Source organism: Ahaetulla prasina, chromosome 1 (genome assembly GCF_028640845.1).
Source record: "Ahaetulla prasina isolate Xishuangbanna chromosome 1, ASM2864084v1, whole genome shotgun sequence".
Lineage (NCBI taxonomy): Eukaryota > Metazoa > Chordata > Lepidosauria > Squamata > Colubridae > Ahaetulla > Ahaetulla prasina.
Genome location: NC_080539.1, coordinates 188718510 through 188743767, shown reverse-complemented (window position 1 = coordinate 188743767; position 25258 = coordinate 188718510). Strand labels below are relative to the sequence as shown.

General features: G+C 39.6%; 1 protein-coding gene across 3 annotated transcripts in view; it reads left to right on the top strand.

The window, feature by feature from the left end:
• TRAF3IP1 (TRAF3 interacting protein 1) overlaps window positions 1-25258 on the top strand; it is a 243132-nt gene that overhangs the window by 118940 nt on the left and 98934 nt on the right. For all 3 annotated transcript variants that reach the window (XM_058185485.1, XM_058185495.1, XM_058185504.1), the window contains exons 8-10: window positions 11222-11242; window positions 11474-11561; window positions 17130-17213. In XM_058185485.1, the coding sequence (XP_058041468.1) occupies window positions 11222-11242; window positions 11474-11561; window positions 17130-17213 (193 nt within the window). The remainder of the gene's footprint in view (window positions 1-11221; window positions 11243-11473; window positions 11562-17129; window positions 17214-25258) is intronic.

Sequence of the window (25258 nt, the reverse complement as noted above, 5' to 3'; positions counted from 1 at the left end):
ATGTTAACAAAATCCCTTTTAAGGTCAAATCCTTTGTTTCTGCCTTCTTTCTTTTTCCTTTAGGCGTCAGCCTTTATACTGTAGCAAAATTTGATATGATGAAGGGAACAATAGGACAGGAACGGTAGGCACTTTTGTGCTCTTATGCACACCCCTTATAGCCCTCTTACAAATGGGGTGAGGTCAATAGTAGACAGTTTTTGGTTGAAGATTTTGGGATTTTGAGTAGAGACTATGGAGTCAGGTAATGAGTTCCAAGCATTAACAACTCTGTTACAGAAGTCATATTTTCTGCAATCAAGTTTGAAGCGGTTGACATTTAGCTTGAATCTATTTTTTGCTCTTGTAATATTGCGATTGAAGCTGAAGTAGTCTTTTATAGGAAGGATATTGCAATAGATGATTTTGTGTGTTAAACACAGGTCATGTCAAAGTCGACAGAGTTGTAAGTTTTCTAATCCCAGGATTTCAAGTCTGTTGGTATAAGGTATTTTGATAAGGTAGCAAACTTCTTTGTTTCAATTTAATTCAATTTCTCATAATCCTTTATGTTCAGAGTTTTATAAAAAATCAAAAAATAAAAACACAAAGTCCTGCTACTTTTTCTTTTTCTTTCCAATTTAAAGGTCCTTTGTCCCTTTTGTAGTAAAATAGTACAGTAGCCATTTTAAAGCCATGTTTCCTTTGTTTCAAATTGTTGAAATTTATAACATTTTTTCAATCCCATAATTAGTTACATTGTAGTCCTTTATAGTCAAACTTGTGCAAAGTGGGGAGGATAAGATGAAATCAATCTAAGTCCATTTCTAAAGCTTTAAATTCATAATCAAGTCCAATTTTTCCCTTCCTTTCCCTTTCCCCCCCCCATCTTTTAAAACTGTCCAAAGTTAGATTAGCCAATAAAAACTTTTAAAGTGTCCAAAATCAGTTGCAGTTAAAGTATTTAGTTTGAAAAGATCTCCAAAATTAATTAAAACCCTTGAGATAGTTTCCAGACTGTCATTCCAGGTTTTAGGTGAATCCAATTTTCTTTAATTGTTTCCTTCCGTTTTCTTTTCCTGTTTCAATTAGCCGCTATTCATATTCTTTCTTAACCTGCTTTTGGCAAATTTGTTTTCCAAGCCTCCTGGTGAGCTGATGATCACTCACCTGGCTTCAGTATCTCCTTCAAAAGTGTGCTTCCTCTGCTGCCCGATCCTTGTGGCCGTCTCCAGCTTTGGGGCAGCTGATGTCGGCTGCCATTCCTCCCCGGGTGGGGGAAAATGACTGGGGCTGCAGGGAGTTTGCTGCCTCCCTGCCAGTCCCGGCGGCTCCCCCATTCTTCGCTGCCCCTTCAGGGCAGCTATGGTCCGTGATGGACTCCCATTCCAGGGGGAATCTCGGCAGTCATCCCAGAGCTATTGGGGCGACCGACCGTTCTGCTGCAACGCTGGCCACGTCTCCCCCGATGTATGTGTATATTTCCCACATACATTTGTTAGTTGGTTAGCAAAAAGGAAATCTTTTATTTTCTTGATTGGGTGGCCTAGAGTATATGCCTATGGCCATGTTATTTTTTTTCTTTTATATTGACCCACAGGATGGAATTGATTTAAATCAACTCAATTTAAATAATAATTTTTAAAGAGCAGCTGTCATCTCTGTTCCATAGCAATTAGGATGTTAAGGTATCTTAAATAGAAAAATATATAGATTCTTACTGCAAAAGCATTTTATTAAAATAAATTTAATAAAAATAGAAAATCCATTTTAAAAAATTAATTTAAATTGAAAAAATCCAATTTTTTTTATTTTTTTAAAAAAATCATTGATTTTTATTTACCCTGTTGACTCCTATGCATTCTAGGAAGTTTTTGTCTTTGGTTTCATGCATTTCTGTAGCAATATAGTGGTCTTTACATACAATGCAACTCAGGGGTGAAATTCGACCAGTTCTGACTGGTCGTGTGTACTGGTACCGGCAATTTTAAATGGTTCACCGAACCGGTAAAAACCACCCCTGGTTGGCTTTGCTCCCGCTTGCCCGGGTGCTTGCCTGACTTCGCAAGCTGGCCATGGGGACCACCAGGAAGGCCGCATGGCAGGCAGGCAAGCAAGCATGTCGGGGCTGCCCAGCCATGGGGAAGAGAGCTAGCAGCCTACTCCCTTCCCCGCGACTCTGCCATGCTTGCCTGCCTTCCATGTGGCCCTCCTGGTGGTCCTCCATGCCCACTTGCCTTCCGAGGTCCAGTCCCACATCCAGCCCTTGATGGGAGATGCGCCGCTTCTGGGCTGGGCCAGCCAGCGGGTAGGGGGCCAGCCCTTGGTGAAGATGCAGCCGCTGCATTGGGGCTGAGAGGGGGGGCGGCAGCACCACATGTGCAGCCCCAAGACATCTGCCCACCTTCCGGAAGCACCGTTGCCACCCCGAAACTCACCTTCGCCTCTGCAGCCTGCTAGCCCCTTGGGGCAGCGCAAATATCGCTTTTGCCTTTCTCTTTCTGGGTGCAGTGCTTCTGCTTGTTGGGCCGCTTCCCTGAAGCCAGCAGCTCCGTGGCCACCTGCTTTGTTTTTTCTCTCTTTTTGGGAGGCTCATAGGAGGCTTGCGCAATAGCACCGGCACCAGCATGGGGAAGACAGGCAAACCAGATGACCCATGCTGGTGCTTGTTTGGTGCAGCTGCAGGCAAGCCAATAAACAGGGGGACGAAGTGGCTGGTGCATTGGGATCACCTTTGCCTCCTCCATGCCTCTGCATCCACCTTCTGCTGGTACCACCACGCAAGCCTCGCATGAGGAAGAAAAGGGAAAAGGCAAAGCGGCTGGCTGCACAGCTGCACAGCTGCCAGTTTCAGGAAGTGGCCCAACAGGCAGAAGTACCGCGCCCAGAAAGATGGGTGAAAGTCATTCTGCGCTGAAGCAGAGACATTCCGAGTCTTCAGCATATCCCAGGATTGCAATGCTGAAGCTTTTTTTGTGAACGGCAGGAAAATGGGGAGGGGGATCTTCCTGCCTACCATTCTTCCCTCAGTTTGTGCTGAGCTTGAGGAATGGATGACAGGCAGGAAAATCTTCCTCCCCATTTTCCTGACTTTTGTGAAAAAGGCTCCATTCCAAACCTTCAGTGTATCCTAGGTTTGCAACGCTGAAGGTTCTGAATGGAGCTTTTTTTGCGAATGACAGGAAAATGGGGAGGGGGATTTTCCTGCCTACCATTCTTCCCTCAGTCTGTGCTGAGCCTAAAGAATGGTTGACAGGCAGGAAAATCCCCCTTTCCATTTTCCTGCCTTTTGCGAAAAAGGCTCCATTCCGAACCTTTAGCATATCCCAGGATTGCAACTCTGTAAAAAGCAACCCTTGCCCCAAAGAGATAGCAGTCTGACGAAAATAAGAGGCATACCCGGCATCCAGCACCAGACATGGCCGCTTCAGCATCTGTCAGAGGCTGGAAGCTCTTTATTTTCATTCGCTTCGTGTTCCTCTTTCATGCAAAAAAAAAAAAAAAAGCCCGATCTGATCTGGAGCCAAATGTCATTAGAAGCAATGCTGTCAGCCTGGAGCATTTCATTTCAGTCTTTAACTGGGCGATGAATTGAACCTCCTCCCCTAAAACAGATGCAACGTGGGTTGTTTGTTTGTTTTAGCAACGTGGATTGTTCCCCTAGGGAAGGGGTCTCCAACCTTGGCAACTTTAAGTCTTGTGGACTTCAACTCCCAGAGTTCCTCAGCCAGTTTTGCTTTGCTGTCTAAGTGGCTCTGGGAGCTTTGCTGGCTGAGGAACTCTGGGAGTTTAAGTTCACAAGTCTAAAAGTTGCCAAGGTTGGAGACCTCTGCCTTAGACCACTTTAGCAGCAAAGCGGTAGATTTTGCTGACATTTCAGGAGGAAAGGAAGGGAGGGAGGGATAAGTAAGTAAGTAAGGAAGGAAGGAAGGAAGGAAGCAGGGAGGGAGGGAGGGAGGGAGGGAAAGAAGAGGAAGGAAGGATCACAAACCCTGGCACTAGACATGGCTTCAGAAGACGCTTCAGCAATCTAGGGCTGGAAGGGACCTTGGAGGCCATCTAGTCCAACCCCCTGCTCCATTATATCATCTGAATTGTTTTGGTGCCTCTAACAGAGAGGAAGATTTCCAGAAAGGAAAAGGAATTTACTAGGACAATGCAGAGGAAGGCAGAGATAGTCCTTGACTTATGACCACAATTGAGCCCAACATTTTGATTGCTAAGCAAGAGCAATGTTAAATGAGTTTCACCACATTTTACTCAATCCATGACCTCTCCTGGCTCTAAAAATCATGTGCAAGCTAGGGAAGAATATCTGAAGGTGTGTGTAATGTTCTAAATGTACAGAAGTTATAATGTGGCAGAAAGTGGACTCTGGGTGTGTTTTTCCAAATGTAGTAAGTGAGGTTGAAGGTGTATAGTTTTAAAAGAGCTGTGTGTGTGTGTACAGTATATATACAGTGTATATATAGTAGATAATGCATCTTTTTGTGTGCCTATATACACTCTATACCAGTGGTCACCAAACTTTCAGACCTCAGGGACCACTAAATTCATAATTTTAAATCCAGTGGACCACTAATATGATCTGCCTAATGACTGGCTGGGTGGGCGTGGCTAGGTGGTCATGTGACTGGGTGGGCATGGGCCAACTCAATGTCACTCACATTGACACCTCGCCAGCCTGTACTCACTCCTTCCCTCCCCTCCTCCTGTCAGGCTGTCTCTGACACCTCGGAGCGTGTACCATTGTATTGGGGCAGGCGGGAAAGAAGCATTTGCAGTTCATTAGGCTCTTCGCACATGGAGACAATTCTTAGAAGGTTCTAATCATCCTTTTGAAGTTTGGACTGATCACAAAAATCTGGAAGCGCTAAAAACTCCTAGAAAACTTTCGCCTAAACAAGCCCGCTGGGCTCAATATTTTAACAGTTTTAATTTCACCTTACATTACATTCCTGGGGGAAAGAACTTTTTGGCAGATGCTCTTTCACGCCTGCCCCAATACAATGGTACACGTTCTGAGGTGGTTCGCCCAATACTTCCCATTCAGCAATTAGCAGCTCCGGCTATTACTCGAAGCCATACCAAAACCGAGACATCACTGCCAGATGAATTAACTAAATTGTTTAAAGAAGCTTTGAACTCCGATGACTGGTTCTTGGCGCATTCACACGAATGCATGCTCCGTGATGGACTAGCTTGGATTGGAGCAAAACTATATGTTCCTCTATCACTCAGAGAAACCATCCTACAACGATGCCATGATGCCAAAATGGCAGGACATTTTGGATTTGTGAAAACCTTGCATCTTCTTAAAAGACAATTTTGGTGGCCAAGTCTTAAAAAGGACATTCAATCGTATATAGCAAGTTGCCCTGTTTGCGCATCATCTAAAAGGCCTCCAGGAAAACCTCCTGGATTACTTCAAACAGTAGCCCGGCCAGGAGCCCCATGGAAGGAAATATCCATGGATTTCATAGTGGAGCTACCCGAAAGTGCAGGCAATACTGTAATCTGGGTAGTCACAGACCTTTTCTCCAAACAAGTCCATTTTATTCCATGTTCCAAAATACTCTCTTCAAAGACTCTGGCAAAGTTGTTTGTGCAACACATTTATAGACTCCACGGAGTTCCTGAACGCATCATCTCAGATCAAGGAGTTCAATTCACTTCTCAATTTTGGAAAGAATTTTTGCGACTGATTGGCTCCACCCAAGGATTAAGCTCCTCCCATCATCCCCAAACTAATGGAAGTTGTGAACGCTCGAACTCGGTACTAGAACAATATTTACGTTGTTACATTAACTATCAACAAGACAATTGGGAAGACCTACTACCTTTTGCAGAAGTAGCCTACAATAATTCAATTCATAGTAGCACGGGATTTACTCCTTTTAAAGTAGGTTCAGGCCAAGACTTTGTTCCCATCTCGGAACTTCCAAAGGAAGAAACCACGGTTTCATTCTTGTCAGAATGGATAGATCAAATACAAAGCACATGGAAAATGACTCGCAAAGCGATTGATGACGCCCATCGTGCATATAAAAAACAAGCTGATAAAAAAAGATCCCCTGAGAACAAATACCAAGTTGGAGATAGAGTTTATCTCTCCACCAATTATTTACAAACCATTCAAAAATCTAAAAAACTGGGACCTAAGTATGTGGGACCTTTCCCCATAGTGAAAATCATCAACCCCGTGACTGTACAGCTAGAATTACCAAAAACACTTAGAAGAATTCACCCCATTTTTCATGTGAGCTTGCTCAAACCAGAACACACATCTACTTTCCGTGCGAACCATACACCCCCTCCTATACCAATTCTCATAGAGGGCGAACAACATTTTGACGTAAAAGAAATCTTGGATTCAAGAAAACATAGAAATAAAATTCAATATCTGATTGCTTGGAATCGCTTCCCTTTGTCCCAAGCTGAATGGGTGAACAAGGAAGATGTTCGTGCTTCAGAAAAGATAGCACAATTCTATAAAAAATATCCTGACAAACCCTAACTTTTCTCTTTTCTTTCTAGGACTGACGTCCTTGTTGCAGGAGGGCCGAATGTCAGCCTCCACTCCAATCCTCACATCTTTTTGTACTCTTTATATTCAGTTGTTAGATTGCATGGGGTTTTATGTGTAATGTAAATAGCTCTTGGATTCAGGTTAAGTAGAGAGGGCCCTTTAAGAGTGTCGGTCTGACATAATTAAGGGGGGAGGGGAGATTGATGCTTTGAATTCAACAGGAATGCTAGAGCGCGAACTTTCAACGGACATTGCATTCCTGATATGATTGACAGCAAGAGACCTGCGGAAGAAGATTACCACAGGGTGTCAGGCCTGGAAACCATACTAGACTTTAGGGTTCCAGACGCTGCCACATTTTTCCCCTGAGGGGGGTTGAGGGGTATGGTAACATTCTTCACACTCATCGTGTGCCAGTTTCCTCATGCTAGTAAAGAACTCTGAAAGACAATGGCTTCTGAGTTTTTTTTATGCAGAAGAGGTTTTTTGGAACCTTGACACAGGGCCCCGAGAAGGAGCTGGCATTGGACCAGACCTGATGACCTCTTGGGAGAGAGGAGGGAGTAACAGGGTGGATATGGAATGTTAGCCATGTTTTGTCTCAGATCCAACTTAATGTTGCTGCAGTCCAGATGTACCTAGTAAAAGTACTTTTCTTTATTTGCAAATGAAGTCAAGGTGTATTCTTTCCTAGATATAATCAGAGGCAGCCTGACACCTCCCCTGCCTGCTTGGGCTCCTTAAGGCCCCCACAGGAAGCAGTTGTTGGAGCTAAGCAGCCACCATGAGAAAGAGTTGGCAAACTAGCTGGCTCAGTTCAAATTTGATCTGACCGAGAAGGAGGCTCAGCAGAAGCACCTCGCTGAGGACTACGAGCATAGGCTTTCCAAGCAGAGGGAAGACCTGCGGGAGTGCAAGGCCAGGTACTGGTGCCTGGAGGCTCAGCAGGCTGAGATGGTCAGCCAGTTCCAGGCCATGATGCAGTCCCACTGGAACAAGGTCCTCTGGCTCTTCGCCACTAGCAGCACTTCCCTCCAGCCTTCGCCCAAAACCCCACACCAGGAGGCTGAAGCAGACCCCAAGTCAGAATTTCTGCCCCCCTCCAACCCACATAAAAAGACCCTGAAGGGGGAGGATCTCTGCAGCAACACAAATGTTGATTGCACGTATCTGGCCCAGGGGCTATAGTTTGAGGATCCCTGATTTAGTGCAATATTAAAAATGCAAATAATTTTTCTGTGGACCACCAAAATTTTCTTGTGGACTGGTGGTCCAGTTGGTGACCACTACTCTATACTATGTAATATGTATGTACACTTATGGCATATATACATAGTGTTAAATAGTATATTTTGGATATTCAGTAGTAGTAAATAAATAGACAGGGAAATTGTATCTCCTTGAGGCCTTTCACGTGAGGAGAGGCCAGACATCCTAACCCTAACCCTTGATGTGAGTGATGTCAAGTTGGCCACGCCCACCCAGTCACATGACCACCAAGCCACGCCCACAGTCACATGACCACCAAGCCAGACCCACCAAACAAGCCCATAGAACCGGTAGTTAAAAAAATTGGAACCCACCCCTGATATCTACCTCCATGTACTAATAGTTCACATTCAGCTTGTTTGTTCCCCAGACTTTGTGCATTTGTATATAGGTACTTGAGATCTTTATGTCTGACACTGGGTATGCTTCCTATGTCTCCTAGTTGGTGTTTGTCTTCCTTCCCATCCCTCCTTACTTCATTATTTGAGACTTATTTTCTAGGGGTTTTTGTTTGGAATTAGGTCCTGGAGATCGTAAAGGTTGGTCACCTTCCCCCCTCAAGATTAGTTTAAAGCCTTCCTGATAACTTGAGCCAGTTGTTTTCCGAAAACATCCTTTCCAATCTTTGTGAGGTGCAGTCCATACCTTACCAGAAGCCCATAATGGAGATTGTACAGACCATGGTCCAGGAATCCAAAGTTTTTTTGGCAATACCAACCCTTTAGCCAGTGGTTCACTTCTAGAATTCTTTGTTCTCTTTTTTTTATAAAAGTTTTTTATTTTTTTCCAATCACATATACAAACAGTACATTTTTTCTGAACAGAGTATTGGCTGAGTCAAAATTTGTACCGCTTTTAGTTTTCTTCAGCACCATTTTATATATTTCACTTTTCGCCATAGAATTATTTTTCTCTAATTTTTTATTTTATTTTCCTTCTATTTCTTCTAATATATACACAATATTACCATTCGCCCTAATCTCTAATCTTAATCAATTTTTCTTTTTCCACTCCTCTCTTTTCTTTTTTCAAATTGAAACCCTTTAAATTGAAATCAGTCCTTTTTCTAAAATCTAAACCTAAGTTATCTTATTCAAATGTTCTCCCATTACTCCCTTTTCACAATATTTCAAATATAATTTCAAATATTTTCCATATATTCCATCATTCCAATTATAAATATTTAATATTCAGCAGTTTTATATTGTATCGAGAGATGAAAATTGAATTTGTTTAGTGTATGAAGAGATTAAGACACTGTTAGTAATAATTGAAATTAATTATTAGAGGGAGGACATGAATGACTTTAAAGTGAATTGTAGTAATATATTTGAATGCAGTACTTGGATAAATTGGGGGAAAAAGAAATGGAAAAGAGGGAAGGAAATGGGTTATATATGTAAAAGGGTATGAAATATATAAAAAAAGGAATGGAAAATTGGGTTTATATATTTAAGTAAATTGTAGTATTGTATTATTTGGTTAATCTGATAAAAAAATGGAAAAGAGGGAGGGAAATGGTATATATAGAATAAAAAAGAACTTTATTGGCCAAGTGTGATTGGACACACAATGAATTTATCTTGGTGCATATGCTCTAAGTGTACGTAAAAGAAAAGATATCCTCATCAAGGTACAACACTTACAACACTTAATGATAGTCATAGACTACAATTAAGCAATCAGGAAACAATCAGTATCAATATAAATCGTAAGGATACCAGCAACAAAGTTACAGTCATACAGTCATAAGCGGAAGAAGATGGGTGATGGGAACGATGAGAAGATTAATAGTAGTGCAGACTTAGTGAATAGTTTGACAGTGTTGAGGATATTATTTGTTTAGCAGAAGTGATGGCATTCGGGGGAAAACTTCTTGTTCTTGTGTCTAGTTGTTCTGGTGTGCAGTGCTCTATAGTGTTGTTTTGAGGGTAGGAGTTGAAAAAGTTTATGTCCAGTATGTGAGGGATCTGTAAATATTTTCACAGCCCTCTTTTTGATTTGTGCAGTATACAGGTCCTCAATGGAAGGCAGGTTAGTAGCCATTGTTTTTTCTGCAGTTCTGATTTTCCTCTGAAATCTGTGTCTGTCTTGTTGGGTTGCAGAACCAAACCTGACTGTTATAGAGGTGCAGATGACAGACTCAATAATTCCTCTGTAGAACTGGATCAGCAGCTCTTGGGCAGTTTGAGCTTTCTGAGTTGGCGCAGAAAGAACATTCTTTGTTGTGCTTTTTTGATGACGTTTTTGATGTTGGGTGTCCATTTTAGATCTTGCAATATGGTAGAACCTAGAAATTTGAAGGTTTCTACTGTTGATACCGTGTTGTCTAGTATTGTCAGAGGTGGAAGCATGGAAGTCTACCACCATTTCTACAGTTTTGAGTGTGTACAGTTCCAGATCGTTCCGTAGTCGCACCACGAGGCTAGTCGTTCAAGCTCCCGTCTGTATATATGTATAATTGTATGAATATTAAATATTTACAATTGGAATAATGGAACTTAGGGAAAATATTTGAAATTATATCATGGTTAAGTTGAAAAAAAAATGGAAAAGAGGGAAGGAAATGGGTTATACATGTAAAAGTGTATGAAAATTAAGATTTATAACTGGAATAATGGAATCTGTGGAAAATATGTGGAATTATATAAAAAAGGAATGGAAAATTGGATTTATATATATAAGTGAATTGTAGTATTGTACCATTTGGCTAAACTGATAAAAAATGGAAAATAGAATTCTTTGTTCTCTAAACGAATATTTAATTGCTATATATTTAATATTTAATGTTTGTACCTCTGTTTCTGTGATGTTTATAAACCACACAGAGTTCTTGACAGTGAATTATAAATTATATTTAATTTATATTAAATATAAATTTAATAAATAAACACTAACATCATGCATAATAACTTTTTTTGTATTCCAATTATATGGAACACAGGCATTTAAAACATTACAAATGAAAAATTACAGATGCATTAGTTGTCCCAAAGGTGCTTTTTCAAGAAGCAACTGAACTTTCTGGTTTTTCTTTGAAGACATTTTGCTGCTCACTCAGAGCTGAAGAAGCTTCTTGGATGACAAGCAAAACATTAGCCATTTCTTTATCTTTTGTTTCTATTGATATGCTTAACTATAATGACACTATGACTATTTCATGATAATGCTAACATACTTTTTTATAATACTGCATTACCTTGAGTGGAAATTGCTTAAATATTATTATTATATATAAATATATAATTTATATAATAAATTCAAGTTATTTGCTGTCTGGATAGTTTAAAAGCTATGCCATTTTCCCCATGATCAACATACAGTAACTTGGAATTGGTGGGAAGGTCTGTTCATGTACACTTGAATCCTCTGTCCTCAGTTCTGTATACAACAAACAAATTATTTGATCTACTTAGTCTGAAAAATAATATGTTTATTTTGCAGGTGAATCATTCGATGATGCAGGTAAATAAGCCTTTATGATATTTTAATTTCAGAATTGAGAAATTTAGATATATTTGATTGTAATTCAAATTTAAAAACTTTTTGTCTACCAATAATCTATAATAGACAGACATTACACAATTGACTTGATTTCTATATATTTAATTTAATAAATCTATTTCAGTAAGACAATGAACAAATATTGGAGGCATTTCCTCAAAATGACATAATAAAATTATTTTTATTCCACAGAGGGAGATGTTCTGAATACTGGTACAACAGAAAAGATTTCTGAAAATAATGAATTTACAAATGAAATTCCATCTCAGATCACTCAAAGGTCTGTCTATATATCCTTTCTTTCATTAAAAACATTAATAACTCATATTATTCATGCTAATAACCAAGATATATTACAAAGTCTAAACATTCTTATTAAACTAATATTTAAAACTTTAGTATTTCTTAAACTTGCTTAATTATCACAATGAAGTACATAGCATCTGAATGTTTGGAAATGTCAAGTCTCCTTAAGGTGTTTGTAAGATCTGATGACTACCAGTCTTGGTGCTAAAATATATTGGTGAGGGCCCCATCCAGATAATAAATTCATGCAACAAGTTACAGTCATACAGTCATAAGTGGAAAGAGATTGGTGATGGGAACTATGAGAAGATTAATAGTAGTGCAGATTTAGTATATAGTTTGACAGTGTTGAAGGAATTATTATTTGTTTAGCAGAGTGATGGCATTCTTCTAATTTAACTAATTTAACACTAAATAAGTAACTGTACAATTTTTTTAATATTTTCTCTTCTATTCATATCAATCTTATCCAATTCTGTCTGTTCCATATAAAAAACCATAAAGTTTAGCATCTTTTTAATATCTAGATTGTATTTGCAACTGTCTATACTAATCCATGTCAATCCCCTGCTTTTCCAGTTCATATTTCATTTTACATTCCCCCTTTTGTGACAAAATATCTTTATATCTAACAATATTTTCCATATTAATAATATTTGGATGTATAAGTGCTTCCATTGTCCGAAAGCTAGACTGGTATCTTCAAGTAGTGTTGCTGTCTAATTTTTTCCTATACTAATAACAAAGCATTTCTTATATAATGTCTTTGGAAGTAACCATGTATCTTATTTTTCCCATACCATAAAAAAGCATGCCAACCTAATTGCAGGTCATGTCACTCTCATGTCAATAACCCTGATAGGCCTGTAGTTTCCTGGATCTGTTTTTTTTTCCTTTTTTGAAGATGGGAACTACATCAGCTCTTTTCCAGTCCTCTGGCTGTTCCTCTGTGCTCCAGGATCTTTGAAGCAGTCTCTGCTGCCATTATTTTCCACTGCCATGCTCAATTTCACCCATGAAAGCATTGGCCATGTTCCAGCTGCCTGGTGTCTTATAATTATATCTGAATTATCTGATTATACTAAATGATTAGATAAGTAAGAATATTAACTGCATACATGTCTATATATTACTCATACAGGGTAGAAAAGTAGTTATTATTTACACTCTGGATATTCTGTTAGTTGAAAAAAATAGTTTCCCAAAATATTCACACAGACAGAAATATAAATTTTCTGTTTATAACAATGGAGAGAGATTTTTCATTTGTTCAATTGGATCAGCATTTGGCAGTATCCACATACTTGCCAATATTTTTTGTATTATTTTGAGATCCCTGGGGTTTTCAAGAAGGTTTTTTGGTTTTTTATTGCATTTATTATCCTTCTCCGAAGACTCAGGGCGGCTTACACTATGTCAAGCAATAGCCTTCATCCATTTGTATATTATATACAAAGTCAACTTATTGCCCCCAACAATCTGGGTCCTCATTTTACCTACCTTATAAAGCAGTGGTTCTCAACCTGTGGGTCAGGACCCCGTTGGGGGTCGAATGATGATTTGCCAGGGGTCGCCTAAAACCATCGGAAATATGGGAAGTATACCTGCGAGTCGAAGAATCGCGCTCCAATGGTTGACTCCACAAGCCAGCTGCAGGCTCTTCAAATCGGTAGCCGAATTCGGCTTCAGGCGCAATGAATTAAAAAAGAGAGAAATCTTTGCTCTGATGTCTCCCTCTCAAGCCAGCTGCAATCACTCCCAATCGCTAGCCTAATCTGGCTTCAGGCGCGATAAACCTAATAGGGGAGTAGTCTCCGCTTTAACACCTCCATCCTCAAGGCAATCACAAGCAGTTCAGATCGCTAGCCAATACGGCTTCAGGCGCGATAAATTCAAAACGAAAATAATTTTATGGTTGGGGTCGCCACATCGTGGGGAATTGTATTAAAGGGGTCGCAGCACTATAAAGTTTGAGAACCACTGTTATAAAGGATGGAAGGCTGAGTCAACCTTGGGCCTGGTGGGGCCTGGTGGGGCTTGAACCTGCAGTAATTGCAGGCAGCTGCTGTTAATAACAGACTGTCTTACCAGTCTGAGCCACAGAGGCCCTTTATTTAACTTCTTTTTTGTTTAAAAAAGTTTTATTTTAACATTCTTATCCAATAACATATCCAATAACATATTTAATGTACCATCATATACAATTAATCGGATCTGCCCGGTCATCACCCCCTTCCTTTTGCTCTCCTTCTCTACCTTCTTCTACTTTCCACAACCATCCTCCCCCTCTCTTATCTACATCCTCTCCTCCTTCCTCCCTACTCCTTTCTTCTCCCTCTTCTATCCCTCTTCCTTCCTTTCCTCTTCCTCCTCTTCTCTTTCCTACCTCCTTCTCTCTTCTACTTCCTTCTTTCCCATCATTCTGAAGTGGTAGCCAGGCAGCTCCGATCTTACATTAATTATACATCTTCAATCATCTTTGTACATTAACTATCAATCCATTTTCTACCCTCATCCCCTCCCCTCCCTTCCCTTCCTCCCCCACCCCGGGACTTCCCAGAACCGAATACAGGGTATAAAACTAACAACAAAAATTAAAATATAACACAAATCATAATCCATAGTCACTCCTTAAAACCTCCACTCCCCTTCCAGAGACACTTTTCTTCCAATCCATTATATATCAGACCATTCCACTCCTAGAGTTCTCAGAAATTTCCGATTGAGTTAGTGTTTGTTCTTGAATAAAGTACATAGTTTTTAATATCCAACCTTCATCAATCAATATCAAAACAACGTTCCATCTTCCAATATTCACCAAGGGTTCTTCTAAAATGTCTTTCTTCCTTAAGCAGTCTCTCAAGAATAGTTCATATTTCCAACTTAATTTCTTTAATTTTTCTGTCCAACCTTCAAGGGTAAACAATAATCCATCTTTTCACATCTTTAACATTTATATACAACAAATAATATTACAAATATCCAATATATCAATTGTAATAATTAAAATCTTCACTTTACCTTACTTATATCAAATAACATTATTAAAATTACACCTATAACTTATCCAAAATATATCTATTATAACAACTACATTCTAATTAGCCATATAACAACATTACACCCATCTCTTAAATATAATATTTAATCCAAATTCCTAAATTTTACTATCTATCCTCCAAAGTTAACCAATATTCCATCTTCCTATTCCTTTATACCTCAAATATATCAAATAGTACCCCTAAAATTACACATTTATATCCAAAATAAATCATTTACAAAAATTAACCATAATCATATATAATAGAGTTAAACATTCTCCCTCCCCTTCTTCTGTCTTACACATTTTCCAAAAGAATTCCCAATCTTTAATACATTAGTGTAAAAATCTCGTGCTTTACAAATTGTATTGAGAAAATACTTTCTTCCTTTATAATTCACTGTTAAACCAGCTGGAACCTCCCATCTAAAATATATCTGATGTTTCTTAAATTCATCCACTAAAAAGGCAAATTCTTTTCTCTTTCTTAACATTTTAGGAGGAATTTCCTTCATCATTATTATATCTTGTCCTAATATTTGAAATTTATTTTTATAAAATGCTTGCAAAATTCCATACCTAATCTTCTTATTTGTAAAATAAATAACCACATCTCTCGGTAAACACTTCTGCCTTGCCCACCAAGAATTAACACGATAAATTTTTTCAATATTAACTTCAAAATCTTCTGGTTCCACTCCCTCTATCTGAGCAAAGGCCTGAATAAAAATCTCTTTCAAATTTTCTTCCTTACACTCTTTTAATCCTCTCACCCTTATAGCATATTCCATTAATTTATATTGTAATATAACCCTTTCTTCATCTGCCTTATCAACCTTAACCTGAATATCATCTATTTTATTTTCTAAATTCAAATTAATTTGAACTTCATCTATTTTCCTTTGCAAATCTAAATTAATTTGGTTAAATTCATCCAGTCTTTCTTCTGTCTGTGTGCTAGATAACAATAATGGGGTAATTGATTCCTTTAATTTTTTCATCTCCCTCCTCTGCTCTTCCACCAAATCTTTAAAATCCAGTATTTCTTTCTCCATTTCATTAAATTTTTGATCTATTTCTGAAAGATGAGCCTCCATAAGCTCCTGTAAAAAATTCCTTAGACTTTCTTTAATATCCTCTCTCAATTTCCGTACCTGAAGTGAAGAAATTTCCAATATTTTAGAAGTGGTTAAATCTCTTTGCTTAAAGGCCATTTTTAAACTAAATAATACCAAGAAGAAGAAAAAAAAAGGAATCAAAAGAAAAAAAAATTCAACAAACTCTTCTTCTTAAACACTGTAAGAAAAAGATAATTAAAAAAAAAGAAGAGATTTTTTAAAAAAAGAATTCCATTAAAAAAAAAAAACTTGTTATATTCTTCTTAAAGGTTCCACGCCAGCAATTGTAATCAGCATTTCCTTAGCTTTCGCTTATCTTAGCTTTCACTTTCAAGACACAAAACGCCATCTTTCATCATCTCCACTCTTGAATACAAATACCTTCTCTGTAAGGGAGTTAAAATCATCTTACAATCAAATGCCAGCCCTCCTGTTTTCGGCTCTTTCCGTGTTGACAATCTATCAATAATCCTTTTCAGTCACGGAGATGGACGCTGCATTTTGTTCTGCATTTGCAGAAGCGTTCTGGATTCTGGAGCTTTTTTCGAGCTATAGAAGGAGCGTTCCCAACAAACCACCAGAAATCATTCTGGGGCTTTCCTTGGGGGCTCTACTTCAGCTCAAATGCTCATCTCCCCCTCTTTGCCCGAGGGCAGAGATTTACGAGCTGTTGACAGCAGATTAACGCTGTCTAAACAGCTCTACAGAATCACACAGAACTGGCGGACTGAGATCGCCCGCCATTAACGAAGCGGAGCCACCCGGAAGCTTCCCTTTATTTAACTCCTTTGAAGGAGTTAAATATTTGCAACCTGATTCATTTAAATGAAATCATTATCATCTGAGTTGTGAGAGAAAGGATATAAAATGGGATTATAAAATAGTTTCAGTTTGGGATGACTTCTAATTCCTTCCTCCTGTTTTTAAGAACAAACAAACTGAAATTTGGCCATTTGACATTGCCCTCTCAGGAGTCTAGGGAGCCATAGTTTGGATGCCACTGGGCCTTGGCTGCTCCACCCCTGCTGTAACTGTCAGATCTTTGTTGTCCATAAACCAGGTCTATAAAGAGTGTATAGCCTGTTTAGATCAAGAGTAACAAGTGAAAACACTTGACTTGCTAGAATTTATTTTTAGAATTTAAGATTGTAATTTAAAGTATGTGAATCAGAATCTAAACTTGTTTGGATATATTACAATTGAAAGATATATAATTCAGATACATTAATACATAGTTGCTTAATTCTCAAAGGTGCATTTATATCTGAAATTAAAGATGTATGCAAAGGATGCTTGAAATTAATTTGTAATTATATAGAAATAATAGCAATAACAGTAAATAGTAATTGCTTACTATTAAAACAATTTCTTCCCTACTTAACAGAAGGCTACCACGACCCAGCAGTGCACGGCCAGCTCCACCTCGTATAAAACGACAACAAAGTACAGAGATTTTAATTCCAGAAAGGTAGGGACAAATTATGAATAATGAAAAAAATCCTAATATTACTGATATACTTAACTATTCTATGAGAATCAGTTTGGTGTGGTGATTAAGGTAGGAGTGTCAAATTCTATTTCATTGAGGGCCACATCAAGGTTGTCTGACCTCGGGAGGCCGGGTAGGTGTGACTGGGGTGGGCATGGCCAGCTTGACATTACTTGTGTCGGGGGCTGGGCAGGGCTGGGGGGGATCCATTGTCTCCAGTGGAGAAAGATGAGACCAGAGAGAGGGCAAAACCCTTGTCCTCCAGAAGAGCCTCACTGTCCCTCTTAGACCATGCGGAGGACCCCCAGACAGTGGCACAGGGTGTTCAGAGCCCTAGGCAGCGGACTGAAAGCGCTCACCCTTGCCCTTGAGCTCCTAGAGCACCGGGACCCCACAGCCCAGCCCAGCACAGTCCCACTTCCCCGAGGTGGTGCCCAGCTATGCTTACCTCCTTCTCGAGGTGGCGGCTGCTGTGCTCACTCTCCTTGGCCAAGTTGCTCATGGTATGTGTGGGAGGTCAAAGTATGTGGGTCAGAGGAAGGTTTACTCTCTCTCTACGCAAGGAGACCCTGCTTTGTAACCAAAGCATGCTCAGTGATAGGATGGGAAACCAGCAGGAGAGGTGAGGAGGAGGAGACAAGGGGATGGCAAAAGGGCAGCAGGGCTGCTGGTGGCCAAATACTAAGGCAGGACTTCCCTCAGACTCTCCCTCCCTCTCATAATAACCTTACTTACTTACCTACTTTCCTTCTTTTTTCTTTCCTCTTCATTTTCCTTTCTTTCTTCTTCCTTCCCCTCTTTCCTTATTTTTCCTTCCTTGTACTCTTCCCTTCTTTTTCTTTGTCTTTCCTCTTTCCTGACCCTTCTTGGATGCTCAAATGCAAAAGGGGAATCATTTCTCAATGCTTCCTTGTCTTGTGATCAAAATGCCACTTTTGCTAGTAGTTTGTTTTGCTAGCACTCTGCTAGCGGCCCTCCCAAGATCCATTTTCAGCTGCAATGGCCTAAAGCACTTTGCCAATGAAAATGGAGCTCAGGAGAGCCGTGCCTGCCTTCCTGAGCTCCGTTTTTGGCTGTGAGTGCTTCCTACAGCACTCTGCCAGCTGCCACCAGGTTGTAGATCAGCCTGGGCCGGGCCGAGCCGAGGCACTGTGAGCTGGTCCTTTGCTTTTTCCAGGGTGGCTCCACAGGCCAGATCTAAGCACCCCACAGGCCTGTGGGCCTTGAGTTTGACTGGGATATTTTGAATTCTGGTCCCTCCTTAGGGCACAAAGTCTGCTGGTTGATCTTTGGCCAGTCATTTTCTCTCAGCCCTAGGAAGGAAACAATGGCAAATCACTTCTGAAAAAGTTAATAACAAAACTGTTAACAAAACTGTTTGGCGGTGATAGGCAGCAGCGATCCCCGCTGCCTGGAATGGGCTGAAAACGGATCCACAAAGGCAGGATATGGGGTGCATGGAGGCTGAAAATGGGACATATGGAGGCGGAAAATGGACCCCAAGGGGACCGAAAATGGAGCATGCGGAGGTGACAATGGGCAGTGACGGCAGTGATCCCTGCAGCCTGGAACAGCTGATCGGCGATTTTCCAGGATGCCGATTCAACAGCCAATCAACTGTTCATGCTAAATCAGGCTGTGCTGAAGCTGACCAGGCTGTTTGCTGTTTGCTGCAAGGAGGCAAATTGCTGGGAGGCAGAGGCTGAGGGGTGGGGCTGGTGGGTGGACGGGGCTTCAGTAACGTTTGCTCTGTAAGATGCACAGACACTTCCACCCACTTTTGGGGGGGGGAAATGTGCATTTTATAGACCGTAAAATACAGTAGGTCCTGTATAGCTGTCCCTTTAGTTCCCTCTTCTATCTTCTGGATGACAAAATTGTTAGCTAGGTTGGTCAGGAACTTGTTTGATATCCCATTTGATGATGAGTTTGTCTCCAAGTTAATATCAGGGTAGTTAAAGTCCCCAATTACTACTGTGGTAATCATTGTTAAATGATTACCAAAAATTTCATCAATTTTTTTGTTTGTTTGGTTGAATGGCCAAAATTATAGTATATACCTATGGCAATTTCATTCTTTTTTCCTTTTATATTAACCAGTATACTTTCTAGGAGGCGTTCATCCTTGGTTTTATGCATTTCTGTAGAGATATAGTGATCTCTTACATATAATGCAACTTTGCCTCTTCTTTCGTTAGCTCTGTTTCTTTTGAATAGTTTGTATCCTTCCATCAGTACATTCCAGTCATGTGTTTTATCCCACCATGGTTCAGTAATGGCAACTATTTATACCTGCCTTCATGTACTAGTACTTCAAGTTCACCCTGTTTGTTCCCTAAACTCTGAGCTTTACTGTATAGGAATTATTTGTTTAGCAGAGTGATGGCGTTTGGGAAAAAACAGAACAAAGAACAAAAAAGAACTGGAGAATGAAGAGGGAAGGAAAAAGAAAGGAAGGGAGGGAGGGAGGGAGATTATAATGGGAGGGTGAGAGGGTCTGAGGGAAGTCCCGCCTTAGCACTTTGCCACCACAGGTGCCCCTGACACGAGTGATGCCAAGCTGACCACTTCCATGATAGCCATGCCCCCCACCCTCCAAGGTCAAACACAACCCTGATGCGGCCCTCAATGAAATCGATTTTGACATCCCTGCTCTAGACCCTTGATTTTTTTTCAAATAATTTATTTAGTTTACATTAGGTACATGTATACTTTGGGTCTTCTATGAGCATGAATACATATATGGAATATACTGTGTAAAACACAGCAGACTTTTTTCCATGACTTTTTTTTTCAAGATTATATTTTGCTTTTTGTAATTGCTAAAATTTAAAAGAATATAAATGTTCATTTAAAAATTACAAAAATGTAAAAGATTTCTTCATTTTTAAAATTCTAAAATGAACCGGTAGCAACCCACCACTGAGTTGCAAGTATTGGTAATGTCAGAAATAGAAAAAGCATATTTGGTAAGACATTCATCTTAATTACAGAAATTCTACCCAATAGTAATAAATGCAATTTGCCCCTTCTTAGTAAGTCCTTTTTTAATATAATTCCAGAAAGGCACATAATTGTTTTGAAACAGTTTTATGTCTGTATTTGTCAACATAAACCCCAAATGTTTCACCTTTTTCTCAACCCTAAAACCCGACTTTTTAGTCAATATATCACAGTCCTGAGAGGACATATTCTTAATCAGCATTGTTGTTTTCTGTTCATTTATTTTAAAACCTGCTAAAGCCCCAAACTCATTTAATTTCCTCATCAAATATTCTATATTGATTTTTGGGTCTTGCAGGAATATAACAAAATCATCAGCAAATACTCTCAATTTATGAAATTCTTTATTGATATTTGTACCTGTTAGTTTCTCATCTTGCCTGATTGCTCCGTTCACAATTTCCAACACTAAAATAAACAAAAAACAAAGGGCATCCTTGTTTCATGTCCTTTCGAATTTCACATGAATTTGGTAAATCACCATTGATAACAATTTTTGCTTGCTTTGACTCCTTGAATAAAATTATCTCCAAAGTCCATTTCTTCCAGCACTTTAAACATAAAAGCCCAATTTAGATTATCAAAGGCCTTCTTTTCATCTAAGAATGTTTCTCATTATGATATTGTAAATATTTAATAATATTCAAAACAGTCCTCCCATTATCCCTAAACTATCTTTTTGGCAGAAAGCCAGATTTGTCTTCATGAAGAATCTTTAGAATCTTTAGTCTTTCTGTCACAACTGCAGCAAAGAGTTTGTAGTCCTTGTTTAGTAATAAAATTTGTCTATAATTCTTTGTCTTTGAGCATCTTGACCTTCCTTTGGTAGCAACATAATATTGGCTTCTTTCCACGTTTGAGATATCTTTCCCCGCGTAATATATCAGTCATTATATCCTTTAGAGGCTGAAGAAGTTCACGTTTGAAGCATTTATAATATTGGCTTGTAAGGCCATCTGGGCCAGGGACTTTACCTGATTTCATTTTTGTTAATGAATATCTGTTATATCTATTAATATCTACAGGAACCTTGGGGGCAAGTGATCACACAATATTGGAATTCAACATTAAGCAAATACAAGTAGTAAAACAAAGTCAAACTAGAGACTTGGATTTTAAGAGAGCTAATTTCAATAAACTTAGAGAGAGCTTGAGAAGGATTCCATGGATGAGAATCCTCAAGGGAAAAAACAACTAAAGAAGCTTGGGAAATTTTGAAAAGTGAGATTATAAAAGTGCAGTCTAGCACAATACCAATGAAGAAGAAAAATAATAAATCTCCAAAGAAACCAGCATGGATGCATAAAGAACTATCTGACAAATTGAAAGACAAAAAGGACAAGTATAAAAAGTGGAAAGAGGGGCAAATAACTAAGGCAGAGTATCAGCAAATAGCCTGAGCTTGTAAAGATGAAGTGAGGAAAGCTAAGGCTCACAATGAACAAAGGCTAGTAACAAAAGTAAAAAATAACAAAAAAAGCTTCTTCCAACATGTTAAAAACAAGAAAAAGTCAAGGAAACAATTGGCCCATTGCTGGGAGAAAGTGGCAAGAAGATGACAAGCAACAGGGAGAAAGCAGATCTACTTAACTCATATTTTGCATCTGTCTTTACACAAAAGGAAAAAACAATCCAATGTATCAAAAACAGCATCACAAAAAACAGATTAGGAACACAAGTTAAAATAGGGAAGAAAATGGTAAGTGAATACCTGTCTACCCTAGATGAGTTCAAATCACCAGGACCGGATGGATTACACCCCAAGGTTCTGAAGGAACTGGCAGACTAGATCTCAGAACCACTGAACTATATCTTTCAAAGATCCTGGAGCACAGGGGAACTGCCAGAGGACTGGAAAAGAGCTGATGCAGTTCCCATCTTCAAAAAAGGAAAAAAAACAGATCCAGGAAACTACAGACCTATCAGTCTGACCTCAATACCGGGGAAGATTCTGGAAAAAATAATCAAGCAACGAATCACCGAACACCTAGAAGCAAGTTCCTGGAGGCCGTACGGGTCTGGATGGGGGAGGAACAGACTCAGACTCAATCCCACCAAGACCGAGTGGCTGTGGATGCCGGCGGCCCGGTACAGTCAGCTAATTCCATCACTGACCATTGGGGGCGAACTATTGGCCCCCACGGAAAGGGCTCGTAATCTGGGCGTCCTCCTGGATGCACGGCTGTCTTTAGAAGATCATATGATAGCTGTCACCAGGGGAGCTTTTCATCAGGTTCGCCTGTTACGCCAGTTACGCCCCTTTCTGGATCGGGCTTCCTTATGCACGGTCGCTCATGCCCTTGTTACATCCCACCTGGACTACTGTAATGCTCTCTACATGGGGCTCCCCTTGAAGTGTACCCGGAGACTCCAACTAGTCCAGAATGTGGCTGCGCGGGTGATAGAGGGAGCACCTTTTGGCTCCCGTGTAACACCCCTCCTGCGTAGTCTGCACTGGCTCCCAGTGGTCTTCCGGGTTCACTTCAAGGTACTTGTCATCACCTTTAAAACGCTCCATGGCCTAGGGCCGGGATATTTACGGGACCGCCTACTGCCACCATTAACCTCTCACCGACCAGTGCGCTCTCACAGAGAGGGCCTCCTCCGGATACCGTCAGCTAAACAATGTCGGCTGGCGACCTCTAGGGGGAGGGCCTTCTCTGTGGGGGTCCCTACCCTCTGGAACGAGCTCCCTCTGGGGCTTCGTCAACTCCCCGATCTCAGGTCCTTCCGCCGCGAGCTGAAGACGTTGCTGTTTCGAAGAGCAGGACTAGCTTGAACGTAGTTTTTAAATTGGGATTTTTAAAAAAGGGGTTTAATTGAGGTTTTAAATTTGTATTTAAAAGTTTTAGGGCATCAATTGAATTTAACTGTCTATTCTTTTAGCTGTTTATATGTATTATATGTTTTCTGTTGTTTTTTGGCTGTGAACCGCCCTGAGTCTTTCGGGAGATGGGCGGTATACAAATATAATAAATAAATAAATAAATAAATAATCAAAATAGTCAATTTTGCAATTTTAGCCAACTCCATCAGCTTCTGCAGCCATTCGTCCACAGTAGGAATTGAAGTGTCCTTCCACTTTCGTGCGTTTAATAATCTTGCTGCTGTCAACATATATAGCATCAAAGTTCCAAATTTTTTCTCCAAATCTTTTTCCATTAGACTTAAAAGGAAAGTTTCTGGTTTCATCTTTATTTTCATTTTCAGAATTTTCTATATTAAAATATGAATCATCCTCCAGAATTTTTTTTTTCTGCTATATCACATGTCCACCATAAATGATAGAAAGTCCCTTCTTTACTTTTACAGTTCCAACATACATCTTAGATAGCTTATCTGGTGTTAAATACCAGCGATACATCATCTTATAAAAAAACTTTAAAATTATAATTTAGTGTAAATTTTAAATCCTTAATCCACATACTTTCCCATTGTTCAAGCATCACATTATATCCAAAATTCCTTGCCCACTGAATCATACAATGTTTTTTACATGTTCATTTTCCAAATTCAGTTTCAATAACATTTTATAAATCTTAGCAATAATACATTCATCATTTCCACACAATAAAATTTCCAATTCATTTTTAACAAAATCAAACACATAACTCTTTTTATCTAATTTAAATCTTTCTTATTGGTAAGGAAGCCAATGGCAAACATAACCTTCTGATTCAAAGTTTTATCTTTCAACTCTGGTGACCCAATAGTAAAGCCAAAGGGAAAACTTTGGCTTTACTATTGGGTCACCAGAGTTGAAAGATAAAACTTTGTCATACGTCAACCAGTCTGGCTTTGCCACCATTTCTTTTCTAAAAAAACGCTTCCTGAGGTGACACCCAAAGAGGCAACTTCGTTGAGAACCTTGTTTTATTCCAAACTCTTACTATGGCATGTCTAACAAAGTGATTATTAAAATCAACATTAACTTTAATTTTATCATACCATAGAGAGCTATTCCATCTAAATCTTAATTCATGGTTCTCTAATTCATTTGACCAGGCCAGACAGCATGCATCAAAATACAGTTTCAGGTCTGATAGACTCAAACCCCCCCCCCATTTCGTTAGTATCTTGCAGTAGCTTATATCTAATTCTTGGTTTTTTCCCTTGCCATATAAATTTAGAAATATCCTTCTGCCATTGTTTAAATGGACTTAATGCTTGCAAGTATTGGTAATGTCTGGAATAAATCTTTGCTAAATATATTCATCTTGATTACAATGATTTTACCCAATAGAGATACAGTAGGTGCTGTTGTGACCCAGGCCAAAATAGGTAGTAATAAACTTAGTCCGTGGAAAAAGAAACTTTATTCGAACAGCTGGGAATTACTTCATTCCCAGCGTCGTTCAACTCAAAGTAAAACAAATGCCTGCCAAACACAAATATTTCAGTTATCTCACAAATCTTAGTCCAATTAGGCAAACTGCCAAAGCCCTTCCTGGCAAATGTCCAGAAGCCACAAAAACAAAGACATACATGAAGCAGAGGACGCAGCTACAACATTGTTTTCTGGAAAGCTGAAACACTAGTGCTGATCTGTTTTAAGCCTTACGGGAGGGGCCAAATATTTCTTGGCTCTACTCCTGAGTTGTCCTCTCTGCTTGAGCTGCTCTTGCCTTTTGGCAGCTCTTCTCATGCATGCATTATGAACAGGCCCCTCCTGTTCCTCTGCCTCACTACTCTCAGTCACTGGAGGCTCTGGAGTTCGCACCTCACTTCCCGATGGCCCTGGCCTCACCTCAGCCTCATCGCTGTCCGACTCCGTTGCCAGCTCTGTAGGCGGCTGACGGACCACAACAGGTGCAACTTGTCCCATCTTTGTAAGTCCTGCTTAATATCCCTCCAAAGAGGGAGGTAATTATTTTGAAAAGTTTTATGTTTATATTTATCAACATAACCCCTAAGTATTTCACCTTTTTCTCAATCCTAAAACCCAACTTTTTGATAAAGGTTTTGGTGAACGTCTTCAAAGCGCTCCATGGCATAGGGCCGGGCTATTTACGGGACCGCCT